At 46.0% G+C, this 26,330-nt stretch overlaps 1 protein-coding gene across 3 annotated transcripts in view; it reads right to left on the minus strand.

Moving 5' to 3' along the window:
* The window catches only part of SMG1 (SMG1 nonsense mediated mRNA decay associated PI3K related kinase), a 112,968-nt gene extending 105,538 nt beyond the window's left edge, over nt 1-7,430 (minus strand). For all 3 annotated transcript variants that reach the window (XM_075564559.1, XM_075564558.1, XM_075564560.1), the window contains exon 1: nt 6,984-7,430. In XM_075564559.1, coding sequence (XP_075420674.1) covers nt 6,984-7,072 — 89 coding nt within the window. In that variant the 5' untranslated portion in view covers nt 7,073-7,430. The remainder of the gene's footprint in view (nt 1-6,983) is intronic.
* Nucleotides 7,431-26,330: the final 18,900 nt, after the last annotated feature.

Genomic DNA, 26,330 nt, shown 5'->3' on the forward strand with positions numbered 1-26,330 from the left:
GTTCAAGGACTCAGACACCTGGAATGAGTGCACGGGAACTTTGCTATCTGAATGGTTCCAAGGATCTTCAGAAATCTCAATGTTTATAGAAAAAGGAATTGGGCCTCAGAAACTACTGTATGTTGGTAACAAATCCTAAGACACTACCCAGGGATTTCGCTCTATAAAAAGAAGAGCCCCTTGTATTACACATTGGGCTGCTAACTGCAAGCTCAGCAGTTCAAAATCACCAGCCCCTCTCAGGGAGAGAACAGTGCTTTCTACTCCCATAGAGTTTAGCTTCAGAGACTCAGAGGGCAGCTCGACTCTGAGCTGGCACTGACTGATGGCAGTATGGTTGCTGTTGGTGTTTAATATATATTAAAAATGTTTAAGCAAGATCTACTGTACACTCAGATGCTGGGGTAGGTGGCAACTAAGTGACTGCTGTATATTGATGGGGCTATGGTTACACACACAGGGCCTACATCTGCCAAAACGCAAAGCATTGAAAGAGTTATACATATGCACTTTGTATCTTAAAAAACAAGTCTATGTATACAGGATGAATTTCTAAAAGGAATGCGATTTGGAAAGCAAAAAAATATTACTATAATTAATACAAGACGGTGCACAACTAATGTACTAAAACCACAAACAGCAGCAAGCTATATAGGATTCTAAGAGGTTGCATTAAAGAAAACACTAAAATGTAACACAAGCGTGTTTTACATTTGAATTATCCACAAAATATCTTTCAGGCCTCTATACAAGAAAAGCTATGTTGTATTTTATAGTCCTTAAAATAAAATGGACTCAGAAAACTGATAGCTAAATATAGGTAGCAAAAATAATACAAAAAAATGAAGTTTGGAAAGGGTATCCAGGCTAACGCGTAAAAGACACCAAACAAATGACAGTCTGTGAAAAGAACCTCTCAAAGATTTATTTTAGGTACCGTGTATACTCTTTATGTACACACACACACACACACACACACACCGTGTATACTCTTTACGTATTGCATAAGCCGAATTTTTCAGCACATTTTCCATGCCATTTTTGTGGTAAAATTAGGCGCCTCGGCTGATCTTCAGGTCGGCTTACACTCAAGTATATCTCGTAATTAGGGATGGGAAAGAAAAGCAGCAAGTATCTACTGCAAAAACTCACTGCCGTCAAGTCAATACTGACTCAGAGTGACCCGCTGTGGCTTTCCTAAGCCTGTAACTGTTTACAGAAGTAGAAAATTCCATCTTTCTCTCTTGGAGGTACCAATTTTTCCAACTGCTGACCATGTAGATTGCAGCCCATTGTGTACCCACTACACCACCAGGGGTCCTACTACAAAGGGGTAACAAAAAAGTTCATGGAAAACCAGAATTGAAAGACAATGTAAATTTTCCACTACCTTTTGGAAGGCCTTTCCAATATATCAGTGACGGGCCCCAAATGCCACTTTCATTTAGTCAATTTCAACTGACAGCAACTCTATAGGATAGGTAGAACTGTCCCATAGGGTTTCTGAGACATCGATCTTGCCTTAAGTAGACTGCCTCGCCTCTTTGGAATGACTGAAGGGCAAGAACTGCTAACCCCGCAGTCAGCAACCCAGCGCATATTCCTCTGTACCTCCCAGAGCGGGCTCATATCAATACCAGCTAAGACCACAGCCGGCAACCAAAAGAAAAGGCTACAGTGTCACATTGAGCTCACTGTCATCCAGTCGATTCCAACTCATGGCAACCCCATAGGAGAGAGGAGAACTGCCCCTGTGGGTTTGTTTCTGAGACTGTTCAAGTCTAAGTCTCATCTTCCTCTGGTGGTGTGGCTGGTGGTCTCCAACTGCTGACCTTTTGGACAGCAGCCCAACAGACAGGTAAACCACTATGCCAGCACGGCTCCTCTTTAACCAAATAAATATAGTAGGCTAATTTTTGAGTTGATAATTTTGTAACATTCCAAATAATGTTTGGACTGTCCAAATGGCTTGTAGCATCCAAAAGGTTCCCCACTGCTGATGTGTGTGTGTAGGTGTGATTGTAGGTTCCAACCCAAGCAATCCTACGCATAACAGAATAAAACACTGCCCAATCCTGCGCTATCCTCAAACTGTTCCTATGTCTGAGCCCACTGTTGCAGCCACTGTGTCACTCTGTGTCACTGAGGGCCTTCCTCTTTCCCACTGCCCCTTCACTTTACCCAGCATGATGTCCTTGGGACTGGTCCATCCTGACAACATGTCTAAAGTATGTAAGATGAAGCTTTGCCATCCTTGCCTCTAAGCAGCACTCTGGTTTGACTCTTCCAAGACAGGTTAAGTTTCTTCTTTTAGCAGTGCATGTTATCTTCAATATTCTTCGTAAGCACCACAATTCACATGCATCGATTCTTCTTCAGTCTTCTTTATTCAATGGCCATAGGATGCAATTGAAACTGCATAGGAGTTAACTGAAAATACCCGGCTAGGGTCAGACACACCTTAGACCTCAAAGTAACACCCTTGCTTTTCAATACTTTCAAAAATCTAATGTAGCAGATATACCTAATGCAACATGTAGTTTAGTCTCTTTGACTGCTACTTCTAGAAGCACTGATCTAGACTGTCACAACTGTCTCCTACTGTGCTTATATTTGGTCCCCTGGTAGTGCAGTGGTAATGGACTATTAAACAAACACACCCACCACCACCACTGCATCGCCACCGCCACCACCCCTCTAGAAAAAGCAACTAAACTTAGTCTTCCTAAATCATGCCATTTCCTGGCTGATACAAGGCTACTGGTTCCCTGCAGTTTTCATGAAGAAACTTAAAACTATGACAGAAGGTATACAACACAACCTCAACCCAGCTCTCAAGCGTCATCTCCAAATCTTATCACTCCTCACAAGTACCTTACCCCTCTAACCAAATCTGAGCATTTTTTACCAAAGACGACCTACAGTTTGCCATCTCCCTATTCTATGCAAGTTAAGAGCTCCTCCCCTCAAACTTACTGTATCAAAATTGTATAGACCAACCTCAGGGCCCCACTGCCCTCTCCTCAGCTTAACAGTTTTTCCTTTTTCACCCTCCACATTTTAAACTCTATTAAGCCACAGTTAAGAATAATTGTAGTAAGAAATATATCAATCAATATTTACATTATTTACAAAGCTTTTAATTTCCTATACTACAGTGTAAGCTTTTTAAAGATGGTTTTGTCAATCATAAAAATCAGTGTCTATTGAATTAAGTTTTTTCATTAAATTAGAATATTTCATATCTCCTAAACTACTTTTTTTTTAAAGAACTGGCAGTGTACTCCTTGCTTACAAATGAACTGAAATAGGAAGCATTCAATTTAAAAACACAATTGCTAAGTTTTTATAAGGAACTTAGTTTACAATGGGAAAAAATAAAGCTCCCTCTAAAAAAAGCCATATTCCCATAAACAATTTCTTTAAAAAACAAACAAATCTCGTTGTACTTTGAGATCCATGGAACAGATGTGTAAATCATTAAATTCTATTTAAATAAAGCTCTAGTCACTCCATCCCTCGGTCCTCATGGCCACTGAGTCTGTTCCAACTCACAGTGACCCTACAGGACAGAGAAAAACTGCCCCTGTGGGTTTATGAGACTATAAATCTTTATGGCAGTAGAAAGCCTAATCTTAAGGACACTTAATTTTATCCTTACGTATTTCATTACCTTATGGGCATAAAACTTGCTACAGATTCATCAACAGCATGACAATTCTGGTTTTTAAAAAATCCAGCTTCTTATAATGTCAGTCAGATGAGTGTGCTTCAAAAAGACTGGAAAAATTAACTTAAGGATAAGACGAAATTTCCAACATCTTTTTGAAACTCCTTATACTATAGCTAGTTTTTCTATCTTCACAGAACTCTTACCTAACTTTTGGTTTGTCACACAGAGAACACCGGCATTTGAACTTTTTAAAAAATGGAAATGACTTTTAATATAGTTTCATTATTCTAGAATTGTAGGAAGATTATAAATCTGGGCGTAGTAGAACACCCGATATGTTTCTGTTAAATGTCATGCACTTTTCCCAAGTTTAGAAATAAAATCTGCCTATTTTCTATTGACTTGCATGCTTTCTCTCGTTTGTAGAAATGTATCTACACTGGACTCCAAATCCACCCATGTTATTTTTGGATGTTAAAATGTACAATGACACATTGATTTCTAAAGCCATTCTGAACTCTGTCCCGACTGGCACAACTAGATTACTTTCCTAAAGGAAAAGTCAGGCACGGGGAGACTTTGGTTAATTGGGGGTGGGGTGGGATGTTGACACCCATCTCCAAACAGGCCAGCCACCACTCTGTCTCCAAGTGAAAAAACTGAAGTACCGAAAAGTTCCAAACCCCACTTGTCAGTTTTATGTTTGAGGAACCAACAGGTTTTAAGCGATAATACTGATATAAAACCACTCATCTAGTTAAGCATTCTTAAGACACTAATGGAGAGTACTGAACAAGAGAATAAAGACTAAAAGACAGTGCTATAAAAAGACTTAATGCTAAAGATATGCTTCTGGCGAAGGTAGGCTTGTTCTGCTGCCTTAACACACTAGTTAGCCACCTGGTACACTTCCTGTCACTCTGTGTGAAATATCACATGTGACCACATCTGACTTGACAGTCATTTTCAGACTAAGTAGCACTACTACCAGAAACTGACTAAAATTAATTTTATAGTTCTTTTTAAAATGCCTAAATCAAGAAAAAATGGAACACACACACATAAGTAAATAAAAAATGCAGGGAAGAAATAGAACAAAAAAGCAAGAAGACTCTCTTCAAATAAAAATGATTTAGATGAATGCTAAGGTGGCTGCTTGCATTTGAAGATGCTTTGTGGAGAAATAAGCAAACTCAAGTTCCACTGTCAGTTAACTGGAGTCTGTCACCTTTGTGATGTGAAGAGGGGACAGAATTAACAGCCTCATTTAACTTGTGAACGCTTACGAATTAACAAGCACCTAAAGTTTTGCATTGACCATTTTAAATAAACAGCTCTTCACAGCCTTGCAAATAATTAAAAGTTATGCTCTGTTCCTTCTACAATGGAAAAAATATACTCCAAATTGTTACTTCAGTGTTATCTACCTAAGGCAATAGGTTCTGAGAGTTTGTTAGAGCACAGCTTCAAATAAGGCTATCCCTCTGAGCCCCTCCAGAAAGGTCAAGAAATAGAGCACTTGAAAGAAGAAACCAGGTGGGTAACATCTATCATATATTCCATTACTACCTAAGCCTTTCTGTTTCACACCTGTCAAGTGACCCTGCCACGTCTTTATTTAGGACTATAAAGCTTTCTTTTCCAAGAACTCTAGGACTATTTGTGAAGGGCACTTTATGCTGACTCCTCTACTATGCTGATCACAATAAAAATGGGGAAGGGGTGGGGAAGTAAAACGAGAGAAATGGGTCACAGACTTTAAAACCCTGCAGATTCCTTACCTATCAGATCTAAACTGTAGTCTGAAGGGCTCAAAAAAGGTGGAAAAGTAAGTAACACTGCAACGGACTTTCTCACATAAAAGTTGGTATCAAACAAACAAAAAGTAATGGAGAATACACTGCCAAAGAAGACCTCTCCAACGTCAAGTTCAGATGCATTTCTTACCTATTGCTAGTTAGATGTGTGTTGGGAGTTGGGGGTGGGGGGAATCCAACTTCACACATTTCAATGAAAAGCACAAACAACAGAGAACATCAATTACAGATAAAAATACTTAGTCAACTGGTTTTACGTAAAGCCATTTCAATCCCTAAATGGTAGTTGATGACTAAAACCTATGACTATCAAGTATTTTCTTATTCCTTAACATCCCAATTCTAGACTCGGGATTTACTAAAGTCACCAAAAGATTCCTAACAGAGGGTTTGTCGAGGCACATTTAAAAGAATGTGAGATCGATCATTCATCAGCCAAAAAAGATTCTTTGCATTTTTCAATCAAGGAAAGGCATTCCCACAATGTACGTTATCACCCATTGATTTTAACAGTGGCTGGAGAACCACCGAGCACACTTGCTTTAAAGTATGAATACTCCACAAACCACATACCCCTAAAATATCACACACATTCATCTGGGAGCCCTTCTTAGCATTCCAAACAGTCTCTAAATTATTACGAAAATTCTGCAAGAGAAGACTAGTCCAGCCCTAAACTCAGCACGTGTCCCATGATTAATCGGGATGAGACCTGAAAGCTAAAGGCATATTTTTATAGAGAGAAAAACAAAGTGGATACTCCTACTAAACTCCAACCTGATCAAAAGTTCCCAGCTAGGGAAAATTCCTTTCTCCAGTGCGCTACCCGAAGGGCACGGTTCTCAGTCCGGATGGGAATCGCTCTTCATCCCCACGACTGGTGCCTTGCACTGGGGGGGGGGGGGGGGGGACTTCAATCGCCAAAACCCACAACAGTCAAAACTCACACTCCCCGGGCCCACACGTGCCGCGGTCGAAGTCAAGAGTAAAGCCTTGGCCGTAGTTTCTCGTCTTTTTTTTTTTAAACAAAATAAGTCTCCGAGCACGTGGGAGGCGGAGGTCAGGGAGGTAACACAGTTGAGCAGGTCTTTCACGTGGGGGGCTGAGAAGGTGGGCGGGTGGGAGAAAGGGTCCCGGAGTCTGGGAGCCCAACTCCAATGCCAACTTGGGGGTGTGACGTGCACGGTCCCCAGGAAGCACCTGGCCCTGCCTTCACTGCGGGCTCTACCCCTAGGCCGGTGGCTCCGCCAGCCGCCCTGGGGCTCGGCTCCCGCCCGAGGCTGAAATGCAGCGAGGGAGGCATTTAGGCCTCGCCTCCCGGCGGCCTTCCTCCCCCAGCCCGGGCGGGAGGGAACCCGGGAAACCGCGCCCGTTCCCGGGGGCTGGAGGGCCTAGGCCGCGCCTGCCTGCCCGCCAGCCCCGCGGCCCTAGGCCGCGCCTGCCCGCGGCGGGGTCCCGAGGTCGGGCGGCGGGGTCGGCGCCGGCTCACCCACCTGGGTTGCCAGTCATTCCAGCTCCGCGGGTACTTGGTGCCGCCGCCGCCGCCGCTGCTCAGCCGAGACCCCGGGGCTCTGCGGCTCATTACCTTCCCCGACACGACATGGCCAAGCGCCGCCGCCCGAAGAAGCGCGAGTCGCCGCCCGAACCGGCCGCCGCCGACACTCCGCTCCGGCCCGGGGCTGAGGAGGAAGCCGAGCAGAAGGAGGCGAAGGAGGAGGCGACGGAGGGCGGGGGAGGCGGACGGCCGTTCCGGGTTCCGCCTGAGCCCGCAGCGCAGGACCAGGAGGAGGGAGCGGCGCGGCGAGGGGGAGGCGGAGGAAGGGGAGGCGACGTCTCTTCCAGAGCCGTGCGCGGCCCGCGACGCCGGGGCCCAGGAGGACGAGAGGAGGAGGAGGACGACGAGGAGGCGGTGGCGGCGGCTCCTCACGCTCACACGGCCACAGCTTCCCCGCCTCCCGACTCCGCCCGCCGCTGCCGCACGGCATGCTGGGAGCGAAGGGTGGTGCCAGCGCCCGCCGGGCCTGGGGAGAGGGGCGGGGCGAGGCCGATTCGGTGGGGCGGGGCTAGGCGGGGCAGGGGCGGGGCCTGTGTGCGTGCCGCCCCCTACTCCCCGGGGCTCGCCTCCGCTCGGGGCACGCAGCCGCCAAGTCCCAGCACCGCCTCGGGGGATCACGGGAATGGGGGTAGCTCCATCCCTGGTCCCCGTGTCCCCGGGTTCACCCTGCCAAAGTCACTGCGAAGAGCACCTGACACCGCGGGCCGGCAGTCAGGTGTAGACGGGCGTCCAATGGGGTACCTAGGACGTGGGGCTGTGGCTCTAGCGCGCACGCGCACCCACACACGGACTTCCTTAAGGGCGCTAGTGCGTCCGCTTTCCCTACCCTCTTCGTTAAATAAGTGAAAATAATGAGAGCGGGGTGAGTATCCCCTTATCCAGGCTTCGCCTGATAGGTGCCGGTGATGTCCTACGACACTGTAACCTTTTATTCACATTGTCGCAAACTAAAGGGAAGGAGTATCCACTACCGCCAGTGAGACTTGTGGCTTGAAATACTTTCAGCCTAAGGTTTGCCCACCTTCCCTACCAGGAGCAGGCTGGAGAGGGGGCACCGCCGTGCCACCGAGCTCTCCCCCAAATAATTCACTAAAGGGTCTGCTGTAGATTTTACATGCGCAGGAGAAACGTGATCTTAGCACACCAAACGGATAACGTTTGGGAAGGAAACCACTTAGGAATGATGGTCTTAAAGCGTCTAAACCTTACCTGCCCATGGGGTCAGAACCTATCATTTGCTTTTACAAGGAGAAAGCTTTTATGTATAGATTGTATCATTTAAAATTGTGGTTATGGCCTTTGTTCATGAAGTTTTTAAGGAGTTGATATCTCTCTTCCGTCCTTGGGCTCCTCGCTTAGGGCCACAAGGTAGGATCCTGCTTTTTTAAACTAACTGCCCTTCCTGTGCCTCGCCCTTCCCCTTTTCCTTGAAAGAGGGAAACGCTCTCGCTCACTCATCTTGGCAACTCATAACAACCCTGTAGGACAGGGTAGAAATGTCCCTTTGCGTTTCAGAGACTGTAACTCGTAAGGGGAGTAGAAAGCCCCATCTTTCTTCCACAGAGCACCTGGTAGTTTCAAATTGCTGACCTTGAAGTTGGCAACCCAATGCATAACCACTCCGCCACCAGGGCTCCCCAAACCAAACTCTCTGCAGTCAAGTGGATTCCGACTTACAGCCGAATCTTGTCCTATGGGACAAGCTGGAACTGCCCTGTGGGATTCCAGGACTGTAACTATGCATGTGAGTGGAAAACCTCACCTTTCTCCCAGCCAGTTGCTGGTGGTTTTGAACTGCACAAAATCGCTTCTCTGAATTGGTGCAGATATTTGACTCAACACAGAAATTCCCTCAGGGTTTGTCCAACTCAAAACATGACCACCAACTTGGGTAAAAATTAAATCTAGTCATTTGTCTCAAGGTTATCGTGCCTTTCCCTACCCTAAAATTCTCCCTAAGTGCCCACAAACTTGCACCCTAGTTCTTGTTGAGGGGATACTATGAGGAAGGATCTTATCAGTTTTGGTTTGTTTTTTAATGTAAGGGGCCTACAGGGGTGTCCCTATTTATCATTTCTTCTTCCTATTTTATTCTTAAACAGAGTTCCAATTATAGGTACCCCTCTTTCACTGTGGTGCTCGTTGGGAGGCTATCGGCTACAAAGTATTTTTGTTTCATGATTTTGCAATTGATACTTATTTACATAAGCAAAAATGAATATTGCTTGCATATATTTTAAGTGTACAACCTACCTAATCATTTTTAAACTTTTTATTTTTTGTCCATTTTTTAAGTTTTTATTTTATTGGGGGCTTTTACAGCTCTTATTACAATCAATACATATATTCATTGTGTTAAACACATTTGTACATATATTGTCATCACCTTTTTCAAAACATTTTCTTTCTACTTGAGCCCTTGGTATCAGCTCCTCATTATTTCTGCCTCACTCCCCCATCATTTTTTTCTTTCAGTCAACAGTCAGTAAAATGTTTTGAGTAGCTACTAACCAAGCTCTTGGGCACCCAAGAGTGATAAAGATGCAATCTCTCCTCTGAAGGGACACAAAAAGTAGGAGCAATGGTTATATTCCAAGAAAGATTAAAATATTTGTTTGCCTAACTTCTCTCTCCATCACCCTGCAGCCTGTTTTTCAATCCCAATAGAAAAGGCCCATCTCCCAATGCCTTTAAAAAACAAACAGAACAACTCAATAACATCTGATGTGTTGAAGCTCCGTGGCTTGGAATTTACGGTTCATACCTATGTAAGACCATAGGTAACAGGTAGTAAGTACACTGACTATCCTGGATAAACAAAACAAAAATCCCCAAACCCTCACTGCCATTGAGTCAAAGTTGACTCATAATGGCCCTGTGGGGGTTCTAAGACTATAAGTCTTCACAGGAGTAGAAAGCCCAGTCTTTCTCCAGAGGAATGGCTGGTGGTTTTGAACTGCTGATGTTGCAGTTTGCACCCAACTTATAACCGCAATTCCTGTGCTTGCTTGCAATCAGTGCCTTCGGGGTGGAGCATTGAGCACACGGAGTCAGCCTTTATTGGGCCAAGAATGAGATTAGGGAGTGCTGCCAGCTGTGAGTCAGTGCACTTTAGCCAGTTTGAGTGGTGGGTCAATGGGCATTACCCAGTTGTGGACTGGTGGACCTTGTGACCCAGCTGTGGGTCAGAGGGCATTACCCAGCTGACAAAGACATGGTAGGATTGTCTTTCCTCCGCAGACCATGCAAAAACCATGGCTCGTGAGAAAACACAGGTGTTCACTTCTTGGCATCTCCCCCATACACACACACCGCCCTTTTTTAACTCACAGAAAAAAACCAACAACCCCTATCAATAGTGAAGAATTAGAGCTGGTTTATCCCCTTTTGTTTTTAAATTGGTCTACTGGTTGGTTGTACATTCTGAGCTCTCTTGGATCTAAGTTCTCCAGTCCTTTACTGTTTATGCTCCCACTTAATGCTTTCCTCTTCTATCACACGCTCAGTGCCCAAGTTCACTTCCCTAAGTCCTTGATCCCAACCATGGTGCAGGAGCCCACCCTGTGTAGTACGAACAGTTAACATGTGGTTGCTGAATGAAAGGTTGGCGTTCAAGCCCACCCAGAGGCACGCAGGAGGAAAGACCTGGTGATCTACTTCTCCCAAACCAGCTGTTGGAAACCTATAGAGCACAGGTCTACATACACATACAGGGTCACTATGAGTCAGCATATATTCAACAGGAACTGCCTGGCCAAATTACGTCAATATTTGAGATTCCAAAGGATTAGCAACAGCATAACCCTAATCTTAGACTTGTGAGAAAAGTTTGCAAGGGTTTTATAACTTTTCCGCATCACACGCCAACAACAGAATAACTCAAGGAAAGTCTCTGGTTCCAACTCTGACTCCTTCCCGTGGAAACCGAGCAAGCTCCAGACCCTCACTGTGGCGGGTCCCTCATTGATGTCAAGGACATGATCAGACTGATACTAAAGATGTTCCAGACTGAATGGAATTACTGTGTAAAGTACTTTTCATGGTGCCTGCCATACTATAAGCAATAAATGTTACCTAAAACTCAGATCTACAACTTCTGTGAAGCACTTGTGATTCGAATAATATTTTGACCAATGAAAAAAGTAGGGAGAAAGGGTGCTGGTGGGAGTGATGTCCAGTTGCTCAAGCAATTGCTTATCTCCCATTGACCTTCAAAAACACCCACTGCTGGACATCGGGTTTTTGTTAGGCATAGTGGGGCAATTTGGGATCAGAAAAGGTTGTGATGGAATGACATGATGAGCAGAACAGATGTCACTGAACTGAACTTGTGAAGCTTATTGAAGTGCCAGCTGTTTTGTGACATATATGAGGGTAAGTAAAACATTGCTACTCAAATCATAGAAATCTATATGACACAACAATCTATATAAACGTGAATATTGTTTCCTGACATATCCTGCATCTACATTTCTGAGGGCAGTATTTCCATCTCCCCAACTCTTCCCTGGCAAAGAATATTGAAAGCACCACAGACTGCCAAGAGTATAAGGAAATCTGTCTTGGAAGTAGAGCCGAATGCTCTTTAGACGTGAGGGTAAGGAAACTTTGTCAGACATAATTGGGACATATTAGCAGAGACCAGTCCTTGGGAAAGGGTATGGTGCTTGGCAAAGTTGAGAGGCAGCAAAGAAGAAGAAGACCCTAGACAAAGTGGATTGACCCCTAGGCTGCAACAATGGGCTCCAGCCCAGCAATTGGGAGAATGAGCAAGAACTGGGCCCTGTTGCATGCTGCTATACCCAGGGTCACTCCAGATGGCCCTAAAATCAGCACTCTTCCCTCAAGAATCCGGCTCTCCCGACTTCAAAGCAGCTGTATTGGCCTTCTTGGAAAACGCAAAGCATGCCCCTTTGAAATGTTTTTTTCAACTTGGGGAATAAAGAGAAGCCCGAAGGGGCAAGATCAGGGCTGTAAGGTGGATGGGGTAAGATTTCCTCAAGAATTTCTAATAGGACAGCCCTTTCTACCCTAGGAGAGTAAGCAGGTTCTGATGGGGGAGGGGGCATCCTTCAGCACAGCTTTCCTGGCCTTTTTCTCACCAAGGCAGTTTGCTGTTTTCTTAAAACTTCTTCATAAAATACTAATCCTCATGATGATTCTGTGTCCTTAGAGAAAATCTATCAAGATTATCCCTCTGGAGTCTCCCCCCCAAACCCCCCCCCAAAATCTGATCTTAACTCTCCACCTTGAACTTAACTGACCCAGTAGATCTCCTTGGAAGACACTGCTTTGATTGAAAATTTTGGAAAAGCATCCCAAAGAGATGAAGCCAAGTGTATTACTGAGATAACATCTCCACACACTGATCACAGAGACAGGGTTAAACACACTTTGCTTGGAATAAACTCAGAACCCTGTTAGCAGTACTTTTTTTTTTTTTTGCTTATCTCTATGTATTTACCACAATAACAAACAGCTCCTCTCTGCCCGCCCCTCCACCCTCTCCATCCCAAAACCACATAAGGGAAGTGATGCATTGGCAGAAATTTCCTGGAAAGCAATTTAACTATGTATACCCAAAGGAGTCCTGGTGGCAGGTAGTTAAGTGATTGGCTGTCAACCAAAGGTTGGTGGTTCAAACTCATCAGGTGCTCAGAGAAGGATGTGGTACTCTACTTCCTTAATGATCACAGCCTTAGAAACCCTATGGCTGCTGGACTCTCCCCTATAGGGTCACTATGAATTACATGGTAGTGGATTATCTTTGAGTTGTATCCAAATATGAAAAATTGTTCATACCTTTGCTAATTCTGCTTCTGGGAAACTATCCCAAGGAAATTTGCCACACTGAAGCCAAAGTGATTTTCTCAATGTAATAATCAGATCCTGTCACCACTATCCTACTGAAAACCTACCAGTGGTTTTCCATTCTGCTCAGAATAAAATCCACACTCATTCTCAGGGAGATTCTTTAAAAAAAACAACAACAACCCTATAGAATCAGATTTCTCCTACATCACAGACATCCACAGCAGCTCACATTCAGAACAGAATGCTAGTGGTGATTTTACATGTTGACTTTGCCATAGAAACTCCTTGACCAAGCCGCACTCCAGACCAATCAAATCAGGATGCCTCAGTGTAAGACAGACCAGGCACCCATATTTTTTAATCCGTCGAAGGGATTCCAATGTGCAGGCAAGATTGAGTACCACACTTTTTACCAAACCAAACTCACTGTCACCAAGTCCGCCCTGACCCATGAGGACCAGGTGTGTGTCAGAGTAGAGCCGCACCCCTGCAGTTCAATGAGACTTAAAGTGGCCCTTCTAAACACACTCTTTGAGGCCCCCCACACAGTGACTGGGTGGGGCCACGCAGATAAGGTGTCTGGAGCCTGTGATGGTTGGGATTATGTATCAATTTGTGTAGTTCATGATTTACAGTGTTGTGTGGTTTCCAGCTGATGTAATTATCCTCCATTGGAAGCGTTGAAAATACAGACCTATTTGTGTCGAGGCAGGATCAAGATGGTAAGTAAGTACCCTTATTCCTTGTGAGATAAAAGGAGAGACAAGTGGATAGGGAGAGGAGACCTGCCCATCACCAAGGAAAACGAGCCAGGAGTGGGATGCATCTTTGGTACACAGAACCTCTGTGCTGTGAACCTCTTAGACCCGGGAGACAGAGAGCTAGAGGCAGTGAGAGGTAAGGAGAGGCAGCAGCAGACATGGCAGCAATAAGCGCAGCAGAACTAGGAGATGGTGGAGTAAGAACACTGAACTATCACTTGAGGATTACTGGTGAAGTGACGTGCCCCTGGGCATTTATGGACAAGACTCAAAGAGCTTTGTAACAACCGAAGGGACCCAGTTGATGGACTGAGAGGCTGAGAGGTCAGAGAGAAACCAACCGTAAGCATGGCTTCCAGACCCAAGAACAGTGTCCTGAGTTGTGCCGCCTGTTATTTCCTTACTAACTCATGTCATTGTGCTGTCTGAGTTCTGTGTGGCCACAGCAATGAGCTATCAAGCCCAGCAGGGAAGTAGCAGATGCCATGGGAGTGCATGGCTGGTGTCAGAATTGGTAGATAGGGTGAAGGGTGTGTGTGTGTGTATGTCTCATGTTGGCTTCAGAGGCATCAGTTTTGAGCTGTTAGTGTGGATCTTGATTCTTCTTCCTCCTGGTGAAGTGAGAGGAGGTCAAACACTCCCTGCCTTCCCACCCCCGACCCCCTCCTCCCCTGTCCCCTGCACCCATCATTCCATTTTCACAACTCTACAAGGTTTGGTGATGCGATCTTATGGACACAGCCCACCAGACCTCCCTTGCCTGGCATTGCTGGGTGGATTTAAACGGCCAACCTGTCTGTTCTTCGCGGAGCACAAACTATTTCCACCACCTGGGGGCCTTCTTGTCACTTTAGCACATTGAAAATGTTATCTGTACTACCCCAATCCACTTTCTACTATGCCTGAGATATAAAGATCATGCAAACCACCAGGGGGGAGACCTTCCAAGTCCAATTTTTCCCATGGCAACTGATTGGATACTGAAAAATGTGTATTCCCCCAAACGAATAGATAAATAAAATGCGGTGATGCATACACTGGAATATTGCTCAGCCATAAAAATAAATACAATTCTGATGCATGCTATTACATGACATAAAACTAAGTGGAATTAGCTAGACACAAAAGAATAAGTAGTATACGACCCCACTTAAGCACAACGTCTAGAATAGCCTCAGGACTAGGCACTGAAGTTAGTAAAGGCTTAACTGGGAGGAGGGGAGGAAGAGGCAATTATTGCTTAAGGGGTTCTGAGTTTCTGATTGGGGGAATAAAAGTGATTTGGAAATAAATAGCGGTGGTGATTGAACAACATGGTGACTATAATTAGTGTCACTGAATTAAGCACTTGAAAATGTTTAAAATTACATATATCATATATTTTAGGAGCCCTGGTGGCTCCAACCTCAAGGTTGGGCTGCCAACCTCAAGGTTCACGGTTCAAACCCAGCTGCAAGTCTACAGGAGAAAAATGAGGCTGTGTGCTCTCATAAAAAATTTAGCATTGGGAACCCTAGTGAGCAGCTCAACTCTGTGATATAGGGTCACTACCAGTCCAAATTGACTCCGGTAGTGAGTTTGGGTATATAGAAACATCCACAAGAATTTATACGCCTCTAACTATATACAAGGATCCACGGTCAAGGCTTTCACAACCAGCTTCCTCATTTCTTAAGTTGTTCTGGCTCACTGGTCCCACCCACACTTTCTGACTTCCTCTCCCCCAGTCATAAGGGCCCATTTTCTGTTCCTTTTGTTAAAACAAAAACCAAACCCGCTTTAACATGCGGCCTGTGCGCTTGGCTGCTCCCCCTGCGTGGAGAGCTCTCCCCGCTGACGTGAAGGGAGTGAGGTCAACAGGAGGGGCGCTCAGTCGTGGCATTGACCTCCCTGACCCAGACAGCGATGCTCCTTACATTTTGCGGCCTGGGCACCTGTCACCGGAATAGAACTGCCTCCTGAGCTTTCGGAGTCCCGAATCTCTACCGAATGGGGCTCTGGCGCCGCAGTGGTTAGAGCGCACAGGAGCTAACGAGAGGCCACCAGCTGCTCCCTGGGGGCCTAGGAAGCCCTATATGAATCCCATGGGATAGTTTTTCGTATGAAAGGGGCAATGGGATGAGATGAGCTCCTATAAACGTGACATCCTGGAAAACCGACTTTGCTGTCAGGGAGGGTGGCTTCCATTCAAAATTGACTTCCTGCCAAAGGTGTCCTTTGAAGTGTCTATCACAGCCTTGAGAGATGAGCTTCATCGGCCAGCAGGCTGTTCCTCTCAGCCCCTCTGGCCCTCTGCCCCGCCATCCCCAGCCTGGCTCGGGATAACCCTTCAAAATGTATTTGCAGCTAGAAAACATGAGATGGACGTGACCTACAGCACTCACCAAGATGAGCATACAGCCGCACTGCTCTCTGTCTTTCTTATGAAGAGCAAAGAGCTGGAAGTTACGGAATTCCCGATTGTAAGCACCTGAGTGCGAATAGTGCAACCATTGTTAGAGGTTTCTTTAATTATTAAAATTGATCTTTAAGGAGTAATGAAATGAGAAAAGCATTATACTAGCATGCTAAAAACAGCAACAGGCATGAGATTATAACGTGAACATATACTCTGACTTCAGTTCTGTGTTTATTTGTCTTTGTCTTTAAAGAGTATTCATAGAATAAAGATGGGAGATGATGTACAGTGGTACAGACAGGAACTGGAAACACAGGGAATCCAGGGCAAATGATCCCTTCAGGACCAGTGGTGTGAGTGGTGATACTAGGAAGGTGGAGGGAGAGTGAATTGGAAAGGGGGAATCGATTACAAGGATCTACATATAACCTCCTCCCTATGGGACGGACAACAGAAAAGGGGATGAAGGGAGACGTCGGACAGGTCAAGATATGACAAAATAATAATTTGTAAATTATCAAGGGTTCATGAGGGAGGGGTAACAGGCAGGGAGGGGAAAAATGAGGACCCAATGCCAGGGTTTTAAGTGGGGAGCAAATATTTTGAGAATGATGAAGGCAATGAATGTACAAATGTGCTTTACACAATTGATGTATGTATGGATTGTGATAAGAGTTGTATGAGCCCTAATAAAACAATTAAGAAAAAGAATTAAATAAAAATAAAAGAAAAAAATAAGAGCAGAAAAGAAAAAAGAGAACAAAGATGGAAAGATACAAAAAAGATTTGATTTGTCTAAGAATGATGACTTGTAAAAGAGGGAAGAAAGGACAGTATGTGTTTCCTTTCCCGCTACTTGGTAGTTTCCTAATTTAGACACAGGGATGGTATTTGTAAAATAATAATAATAACAGAAACTAACAGTGCACATTCAATGAATACACTGATGGACTGAACAAAGAACAAGCACTCTTTGGGTGTGGTAGTGACCCACATAGACCAATAAAGTAAACTTTGCCCATGGCATTGAGCCTTTCCACTAATAATCATGACTAACTCCAGCTAATATTTATGAAGCATTTGCTGATGCCAAGCACGGGGCCACCTGCTTCTAGGCTGCTTCATGGAATCCTCCAAAGCCACACACAGAAGTAGGTACCAAGACACAGTTGACACACTGAGGTTCTGATGGCAAGCGAAGTGAAGCAGCCTGGCCAAGGTCACCCAGCTGGTCACAGGCAGGGCCAGCAGGGACCATCACAGGCAGAAACAGACAGGACACTTGGCCACAAGCTCACAGTCGTCAGAGGCTTCAGATAGAGACCTTTGACGTGGTTGTCTAATGAGGCTATTATATGCAGGATCCCAGTGACGCCCTGACAGGAAAGAGGTCTGAATCTTAAAACGGGGTCTCATTCCCAGCCCACACACCCGCTGTGGCCGTGGACTCATATCTGGTCATGAAGCGTGATCTTACAAGGAGAATAATTATACTTTATCATCGCTCCCCCGTCCCCCCATGTTAAACCTATTGTTCATTTACTATAGAGCCCACTTTTGAAGAGGATCAAAGATTGTGCACCCTGTTTGGCATAGCCTACATTTTAATGTACTCAGAGCCTTAAAAACAAACAAACAAACAAACAAAAAACAGGTGCTCTGAGCTTCGTTGAACTTTGAAAAGTCCTGAAGTCATCTCTTGAGCTCAGGCCAATTCCAGAGTCCTTAACCACCAGGATTTTCCTAGACAGCTCCTAACTTTCCTAGATAGATACTTCATTCTGCCACCCCACCCTTCCCCCACCTAATCAAAAGATAAAACTCTCTCTCTCACTTTTATTTTCTTTAAATCCCCAAATCTGGCCCAGGATGAACCCCAACAAGGTTCTAAGAATTGAGAAGCCAAATAACAGATTCAAGTCCAAGAGTGATTTTTAAAACATAATCTTAAAAGGTAATTCACATCCCAGAGACACGGGTTAAACATTTTAAAATAAAACAAAATCAGTCTTCTTATTCCTGCGCCCAGCTAGAAAATCTTTGTAACAGGTCTGTCTCTCTTGGTGGGTGCGATATTTCTGGCATGTTTTCAAACTGGTGCAGGAGGAATTTGGCTCGGGAATTCCACGACACCTTTAAAACTCTCTGTTCAGGTCGCCTTAGTCTGAGGCAGGGCTTGAGCCTCTATGAACCAGGGCGGACACAGGCTGTGCTGCCCAAATGGCTTGGGCACCCTCTAAACCATGACAGAGGAGGACTGAAAGTGGGGAGTCTGGGGTGAAAACGGGAAGAGTAGGTTCCCCCAGGATTAGCCATGCTGGGCTGAAGGGTTTGCAGAGCGGTTGCAAAGTCACCGGCTCCTATGCTGCCCAGGATGAAAGCTGTCAGAGAGGTGTGTGAATGGAAAAGACCACCAGGAGGTGGCTGTACACGGCAGGCTCATTCAAGGTCTGCCTCTGAGTTCTGAAGGGCAGAAGGCCACGTGCAGGCCTTCCATGCCATGTGCTCTGCCTGCGTGCCAGAGAGAGTCTGCCAGCTCCTGGTAGCCCAGGCGCTTCTTGGCACGCCTGGCTTCCGAGCAGCATCTTCATGTGGCATCTTCTCCTGGGTGTCTCCCTTTGGGACAGGCCGGCCATCATCTTTCCTCGTTCTTGAGTTTTGAGATCAGCGTCTCAGTGGACAGCCTGCCTTACTTGTCCCACTTTGTGCAGAAACATTGCTGATCACAGGGCTGAAGCTTCTGCTCCTTCCCAGCATTGAGCAGGAGGCTGCTTGGGGGTAAAAAAAAAAAGAGACCCACCCCCAAATCTCAACTATCATCGAAAGAGAATATTTATTAAGTCTTCAACAAGAAGAGGTGAGACAAAGACGCATCATCCTAATGGAGGAGGCCATTCATCCAAGGTTGTAATGCATCGAGAGTTTACAATCAGAGGCTTACATAGTATATGATCGGGCAAAGGAAGCGGTCACAGAAACATGATGGGTGGCAGAGCAATAACACATCGACATCACAGGTGGGATGAGGCCAAAGGGGTCACGACCCACAGGTTGAGAACCACTGTATTTCTGAGAATGAAGGTATTAGACTATGCCAATGAGGTGCATGTCCAAAGGGACAACTATCCACCAGGCACAGAAGCAATAACTCATACAGGGTTTTGGTTCGGCAGAAGGGACATGGACAAGGGACCACAAGCTCTTCTACAAGGAATGGAAATGTTCAAAAGAAGCCAATTAACTATAACAAGTTAGCAACAGTTGACCAAAGAGAATCAACGGCTTTCCCAGAAAGGCTATCTAATGAAACATGCTAACCTAGACGGATAGGATTCTGTGGGATAGATACCCTAAAAGATGAGTGTATAACTCAGAAGAAAGAACTTATGATAGTTAGAGATAGGCCCAGTGACCTCCCTGGAAGATGTATTAAAAGGAGCTTCCAAAAATAAAATAAAATAATAAAAGGCACTTCCATGGTGTAAAGAATAGGGATGTAGAGGAGGAAGAAAGGGCCCTGGAGCCGGAAAAGAGGCAGGGTTCGTTAATAGCTGCCCTGCAGAGACAGTAGACCATGGCCCACTAAAAGAAACACCCGATGGGAACTGCCAAAGTTGTGGGCAGCCCGGACACTGGAAGGGAGAATGTCTCCAGTTGAGGAATCCCTGGAAGCCATGTCCTTTGTGCCAGAATTTCAGCCACTGGAAGAGGGACTGAGCTGAGGGCCCGAAGGAGTCTGGGTTGGCAACTTCATATCCTATGGCCTTGAAGTCATAGGGCCCTTGACTCTTGCATCATTATGGTAGACCTGCACTTGGCCAATAGGGATTTATCTCTCCTTCTAAATCCTTCGGGAATTGACAGCCTCTCTCATTCCCTAAACCAGCGGTTCTCAACCTGTGGGCCTCGACCCCTTTGGGGGGTCGAATGACCCTTCCACAGAGGTCGTCAGCTTCATCACAGGAGCAAAATTAGAGTTATGAAGTCGCAACAAAAATAATTTTATGGTTTGGGGTCACCACAACACGAGGAACTGTGTTAAAGGGTCATGGCATTAGGAGGTTGAGAACCAGTGCACTAGGGTCATCTGCAAAACGCTCTGATGTGTCTTTAATGCTCATTAAGTCCTGCGTGGTGAATGGGCCTTGGACCCTGACTATGCTGTCTGGCCTGCAGTTTCTTGTAAAGGAAAAAGCTGAGGGTACCCAGACTTGGGCAATGGCTTAGACTTCTTCTGCCTTACAAGATGGGACTTACGGGCTTTGAACAGGGTGGTGCTTACTCTGAGGTTGAAGAAGCCATTGGCTCTAGGGTTCCACGTGTAGAGACTGGGAGCCCGCTTCCAAACTCTCAGATTCTGGTTTATAACTTCCCAAGATCAGCAAGAGCGCAGGGTCAATGTTACGATACCTGCAAAATTCGAGGGTATTCCACAGTGGCATGACGGCCTTCCCATGAGGGACTTCTTCCGTTTTCCTTGTGTTTTGCAAAAACAAGTGGAGGTGTAGTATCCTATTATAATTCAGATTACTATTTACAGGCCAAACTTCCCCATTCCCTAACTTATCCTGAGTCTGGGCTGTATTACAAAAGAATATCAGTCTTTCTCTTTTGAGAACCTGTGGTTCAAACTTGTCCCAGTTATTAGAGATGCAGCCCAGAAGTATGTCTGAAAGTATTGAGTTTTGTTTATCCCTCTGAGAGAGAGGAGAGGAGATCATGGGAGAGGTCGGATGTCCGCTGCTCCTTAGTCCATGTTAGGTACCACTCAGAAAGGGTGCCCCCTCTTACCCAGTGTAATCCACGCCCTTCTGGACCCTGCTCTGGGAGAGCCTTCTGTTTCTCCCTCTGGGGAAGCCTTTTCATTCTGTGCTTGTAGGACCTTCAGATTGGGGCTCCAGGGAAAACTTGTACACCTTCTGGGGTAGGCCCCTCCTCTTATAAATGGTTGGTGCTGTTAGTCCTAGCTGTCTGCTAAATTCCATGTGTGCAGGAACAGGAGGAGGGGGATGGCAGTCAGCTGCTGGACTGACTCCTTGTGTTCTTTGCATGGCTGTGTTCATCTGGGTTGACTAGAAAAACAAATCCAGAGACACTCATATGTGTATAAGAGAGTTATATCAAAGAGTAATCACACCTTAAGAAAATATCCCAGCCCAGTCCAGATCAAGTCCATAAGTCCGATATTAGCCAAATGTCCGATACCAGTCTGTAAATTCCTCTTCAGACTCATACAACACATACTGAGTGATGCTGAGTCCAGGAAGATCACAGGCCTGTGGGTGGAAAGTCCTGTGGATTCAGTGGCGGTAGAAGCCTGTGCTGGCGTGGGTCTCCACATGGCTCCTCCAGCTCCAGGGCTTTATCTTCAGGGCTCTGGCTCCATCAACGTGGCTCCATGTGGCTTGTCAGCAGAAAGACAAAGCAGAAAGAGTGTGTGTCCCACTTCCAGGGAGGAAGACAGGAGTTCCCAGAATCCTCTGGAGAAGGCCAAGCCCACATAGAGGGCTCATTAGCTATGACCTGATTGACAGGCTAGACTCCACCCCTTCACTCAAGTTGACAGGAGATTATGTAACTGGCACAATGGCTTTTAGGATTAAAAAAAAAGCCTACTCAGTAAAGATTTGAAGGTTGGAAAATTTTCCTATGACCCACAAAGTAACTTCCTTGGTTCCATCTATCCCAAAGCTGGTGGGGGAGATGGGCCGATTTAAGGGGGAGGGGTATGATGCTCTACATCGCCTGAGAGATAGTTGTACTTTTTTTTTCTTTCTATTTGTCCTGTTAAAGTGTGCCATCTGTCAGTGAATGCCTTCTGGCCCATGTCTCTCTTGACAATGTTTCCAAAGAGACCGCCTACAGGAAGCATAGCTGGCCTTTTGAGCACAATATCTTAAAGATGAGGTGGCTCCCCAAGTCTCCCTTCTCCCCTGCTGTCTGACAAACGCAGCACATGTTTTGCATGCGTTTCCTACAGGGTGAGTGCAAAAGCCAGGCAAGGAAAGGTGTGATAGGGCGCTGGCCGGCTTTCAGTTCACATGGAGTCGTCCCCCCTCAGCATGTTTCAGAGAGAGGAGCTCTCTTTGTGACTTTGTAAGGTAGGTCTCAGCGTGGTTTGTGGGCAGGACTGCCAGGGAACGTGCTAGTTCCCTGGTCTCAGTTTCTCCACAGGCCTTCAAGACAGTAAGGAGGACTCCGGGCACTGCTGGACGAACCTTTAGGTGTATTTCCCAGATGAGTTGGTTAAGGTATAATAAATTTCAAAGGAGTTTCCTGTGCATTGTGGGGGCTGAGCCTCGGTTTATTTATTTGGAACCAACCATTTATTACACAAAGGGATGATCCTCCTAAAGTCAACACTTTGAAATAGTTGTGTGTAAGATGTGTGTGATCGAAGTAATTGAATGGAACAACCACAATAAGCAGTGTGGAGATTTTCTCTTGAACTGAGCTTGTTCATTCTCACGGCTAATTCTTGTCCAAATGACAGAATTTTTATTCTACTTTTCCATGGGTCCAAGGACAGGTGACGTTGTCCATAACACACTCCACCACTAATTCTCCATCTCCCAGGTGTCTTGTTATTGCGCTCTCCTGCCCATCCCACCCCTGGGGTTGGACCAAAGCCCCGTCTGTAAAGTAGCAGACAGTCTGAGCTTCTCCACCATCAGCTATAGTTATTCAAACTTTTCTCCCAGGTTACAAGAAATCTGTGTTGTTTTCAAAATGCTTGGTTTTCACGGTGCAGGTTTTTGCCATCAGTAGAGATGACATAGTCAGGCTTGGCCGCTGGATGCACCTGTCCCAGACCCATCCCCATTCCTCATTTTCATCAAACCTTTGCTTTCTACCAGGCACCATCTTCCTACCAGCTACTGAATGGTGGCCATGGTGGGCCAGGACCCCTCTCAGAGTTCTGATAAAAGTCCAGATATCTGGATCAGAGAGAGGAAATGCTTCTCTATGGTTCAGAGTACAGCGAAGCCTGGATGCTCACAATGGGTCTCTTTTCTGCCTCTGAAGATTCCCCATAGACTCGAATTCTCCCTATTGCACCTCTTAAAGGTTGGCAAAGAAAACACAAAGAGAAGAAATGCAAGCATTCCTGATGGAATGGGAATCCACGGCGGTCATCCTTTGGCACAGGTGCACAGGGATCTAAGTCATAGCTCCAGAAGATGTTACTGGGAAGGGCTCGATCAAGTCCCTCTGCCCTTGGTTCCTGTCACATGCGAAACAGGACAAAGATTCAGAAGGATCAGGTGGATTTATTTACGGGTGATATCTAATACAATTGTGCAAATAGGCAACTCAGCTCATGTGAGCACCCAAGCTGGCTGGAGATCTAGAGCTGTGAACTGCTCATGGTGGACCTTCTGCTACTGGCTGGCTTTCACTGTGCAAACCCCCTTTGTAGATGTCAGGGCTGTACTCTTCCTGCCCGTCAAGGTCCATGCCCTCCCCTCTCTGTGCTGAGATGCCCTTGTCTCTTGAAAATTACTGAGAAAGCAAACGAGTCTTCTCTGCTCTCCTCTGCCTTTGTGCCAGGAATTCCTTCTTGTCCCTCCCTCTCTTGCGCCGGACCTTCCTGGCTGACCTAGTACCGCAGGTGTTGCTGGAAGATGCAATAGGTCAAAAGTTTGTGGAACGAGTGACAAGTAAGGATGCCTTGGGCTTACCGATAGGATCCAGAGGGTAAAGTGCAATTAAAGCAGTGGGTTTTTTTTTTTTAACATTTTATTAGGGACTCATACAAATCTTATCACAATCCATACATATACATACATCAGTTGTATAAAGCACATCTGTACATTCCTTGCCCTAATCATTTTCAAAGCATTTGCTCTCCACTTAAGCCCTTTGCATCAGGTCCTCTGTTTTTTCCCCCCTCCCTCCCCATTCTCCCCCTCCTTCATGAGCCCTTGATAATTTATAGATTGCTATTTTGTCATATCTTGCCCCATCCGGAGTCTCCCTTCACCCCCTTCTCTGTTGTCCGTCTCCCAGGGAGGAGGTCACATGTAGATCCTTGTAATCGGTTCCCCCTTTCCAATCCACTCACCCTCTACTCTCCCAGCATCGCCCCTCACACCCCTGGTCCTGAAGGTATCATCCACCCTGTAGTCCCAGTGCCTCCAGCTCCCATATGCACCAGTGTACAAACTCTGCTCTATCCAGTCTTGCAAGGTAGAATTCGGATCATGGTAGTTGGGGGGAGGAAGCATCCAGGATCTGGGGGAAAGCTGTATTCTTCATCGGTGCTACATCACACCCTGACTCATCTCCTCCCCTAAACCCATCTGTGAGGGGATCTCCAGTGGCCGACAAATGGGCTTTGGGTCTCCACTCTGCACTTCCCCCTTCATTCACTATGGTATATATATATATATTGTTCACCTTCAAGCCTTTAAGACCCCAGACACTATCTCTTTTGATAGCCGGCACCATCAGCTTTCTTCGCCACATTTGCTTATGCACCCGTTTGTCTTTGGTGATCGTATCGTGGAGGTGTGCACCCAATGATATGATTTTTTTGTTCTTTGATGCCTGATAACTGATCCCTTTGGGACCACGTGGTCACACAGGCTGGTGTGTTCTTCCATGTGAGTTTTGTTGCTTAAAGCAGTGGTTTATGAGTGTATCTGCTGTCCCATTAAATTATAGGCAGAAAGGTTCATTCAGAAGACCTGGTGACTGCTTTTGGTGGGTTTTTAGTAACGTATTTTATTGGTTGTTTTGAGGATCAGTACAGAGAAATTATAAACAATGTGTGCATAATTCTGGTTTCGTCATTGTTGTTTGAGGTCACCCTGGCTGTATTTGTGATGTTTGGGGTGGAAGGGGATGTGAGGGCGGGTAGTTTGGCCATTTCACTGCCATCGGTTGTCCTCAGAAACTGACTCGGCTTGGCCTCCGCAGTCAAGGGAAGACAAGCCTTCTGCTCCGGATCTCCATGGAGTCTGCTCATGGATCTCCACGTTGTTTGGATTCCAAAGGGGTCATCTGGAAAGATTTTTCTCAAAGGACACGGAAAAATCACCGGGTCGATTCAGAAAGATATTTCAAGAGATTGGAAAACAACATTGGTGTGAAAAGGGCCAGGAATGTTGGGCTGGGGAATCCTCTCCCCACGACAATGCACCTGCTCATTCCTTTATGGTAGCAAGAGCTGTCCTATGAGAATTTTGTTGGGAAACCTCATCCCACCCACCTTGCTGCTCTGATCTTGCCCTTTCAAACGCCCTGTGTCCCCCAAACTCAAAGGCCATTTCAGAGAAAAACCAACACGCGTCTCTGGAGGATGCCCAAAGGTCTCTCAGGACACGATGTACGTCAAAGAGCACAGAATTCACAGGGAACACTGGCTTCAGAAGCATATTGACCCAGTTGAAGGCTATGTGGCGAAACAACAACTCTGCCTTCTGATGTTTTTTTGTTTAATACAGATTTCTATGAGTCTGCGACCGCACGTCTGACATGTCCTCTTTGAGCCTAGCCCCCGAGGAGGGACAGATAGTTCATTTCAGAGCTTCTCGTTTGGCTTCCTCAGTGGATGGCTACATGTGTCTTACTGAAATGATCCCTTTGTCCCATGCCCAGGAGGCAAACGGGGCCCGCTCGATGCGGCCTTTTGTGTCAGAAAATGATATGAAGGTCACCCTGGCTGGCACAGTGGTTTGGGCCTTCCCTCAGGCATGCCAACTCCCTGCTGGGCCTTGGAAGAAGCTCCTCAGAGGAGCTGTGCATTGAGGCAGCTTTGGCAGGAGGTGGGCACAGATGGGTGAGGATGAGCTCGCCGTGGGCATGGGAAACAGGCATATGCAAAGAACAAGCATAAACAGAAAATAAGAGTCCCCTCTCCAAACCGTCAGCCAGCGTTCAGAGGGCGTTTTCTAGTCACCACCCCAGGGGCTGGCCCGTTTTAAAAAGCAGACTCCACCATTTTCAACGTTGTGTCACAAACTGAGCACACTCCCTGAGAATTCTAATCCCACGGATTACCGACTCACCAGCACATCTGACACTCTCAGAGGTAACTATTATCCACACCCCTGTTTTAGCCACTCAGAAACTGTGCTCAAAGCTTGGTAAATGAATTGGCTTAGGCCACACCGCTGGTAAAAGGCAGAACCTGGATTCGAAGCGTGGTCCTTCTGATGGCCACCACACCTCCAAACTGGAAAATCACCGAGGGACATTCCCCAACTGTTCCCTGGCCCTCCTACCAGGTACCCAAATGATGCGTGCACTCTGGCCACCTAGTACTTTTGACCAGGTGGATCTTTTCTGAAGAACCAGGCTTTCGCAT

The sequence above is a fragment of the Tenrec ecaudatus genome, chromosome 12, assembly GCF_050624435.1.
Source record: "Tenrec ecaudatus isolate mTenEca1 chromosome 12, mTenEca1.hap1, whole genome shotgun sequence".
Classification (NCBI taxonomy): Eukaryota; Metazoa; Chordata; class Mammalia; order Afrosoricida; family Tenrecidae; genus Tenrec; species Tenrec ecaudatus.